At 35.3% G+C, this 1,095-nt stretch overlaps 1 protein-coding gene across 1 annotated transcript in view; it reads left to right on the forward strand.

Annotated features, from left to right (window-relative positions):
* The window catches only part of LOC103373918 (meprin A subunit beta-like), a 7,185-nt gene extending 6,319 nt beyond the window's left edge, over nucleotides 1-866 (forward strand). The window contains exon 15 of the mRNA XM_008303925.1: nucleotides 480-866. Coding sequence (XP_008302147.1) covers nucleotides 480-558 — 79 coding nt within the window. The 3' untranslated portion in view covers nucleotides 559-866. The remainder of the gene's footprint in view (nucleotides 1-479) is intronic.
* Nucleotides 867-1,095: the final 229 nt, after the last annotated feature.

The raw sequence follows: 1,095 nt of genomic DNA on the forward strand, positions 1-1,095 counted from the left end.
TTATCAAATAATTGTATGATTTTTACAGGAGCTCAACTACCACCCTTTCACCTACTAGAACAACAGATGACAGGTATTCAAGCTTACTCATACATTTTACACTTATTGTGGCTGCAAAAACTGTGGGCTTAAAAAGATCCATTTGATGCTTGTTGACTAGTTCTATGAATAAGTTTGAGTGTTATAATAAAATTTCAATGTAAAGAATGATGCAATGAGGAAATATAAATTAAAATTTAATGGAAAATACCTGCATGCAGAAAAAATTTAGCTGCATATGTTAGATACAACCACATGGTCAGATAATGAACAAAACCTGAAAGTTCACGAGGCACATCTGGGTATAGTTTGCATCAGTTTACACACTATACAAACTAACGTTCCTCTATATACCAAGACATGTATTCATCCACATTTCATGAGGTTATTATCAAGACTCCACTGTTTTCATTTAATCCATGACTTTGTTTGTGCTGTAGCATTTTTGGCTTCTCTCCTGGCATGGTGGCCTCCCCTGTCCTCATTCTCCTGCTAGCACTCATGGTTTTGATGCCTTGACGTACGTCTCCCACCCACGTCTTCACATGGACAGCGGCGGCAAATTTGCTAAATTCATTTCAGACGTTCTTCTTGTTGTTTTTCCTGAATATAATTAAAAATGGACGCCATTGATCAGAGCTAAATAGATTTACTATATGACTGGGAAATTCAGAGCTTTCCCTTGCAGATGATTCATACTTCAAGTACTTTGCTTAAATACTTAAAAATGTGCCTCTAATGCAACGGTTTGCCTTTGGCAGTGGGACGATATGTTTGTTAGGTTATCAATCAAGGATACTTTTGAAACTATTCATTGTGATGTTGTATATTCTCTATTTTTGGAACAAATAATAAACAAAAATGCACCAGCGTCTGTTGTGTCTGCTTTAGGAGGACTAAAATAAACAATAATATGTACACTATATGAACATTTAATGCATCTTTAAGAAGGTGTATGTGTGGTGACTATGGATGTACTTCATCCTGATTCTTTCTTGGAATTATGAGCACTTAATTCTGAGTTTGAGACTTTTATTGTATAGAAATAACCGTACT

The sequence above is a fragment of the Stegastes partitus genome, unplaced genomic scaffold (genome assembly GCF_000690725.1).
Source record: "Stegastes partitus isolate 25-593 unplaced genomic scaffold, Stegastes_partitus-1.0.2 Scaffold2099, whole genome shotgun sequence".
Taxonomy (NCBI): Eukaryota; Metazoa; Chordata; class Actinopteri; family Pomacentridae; genus Stegastes; species Stegastes partitus.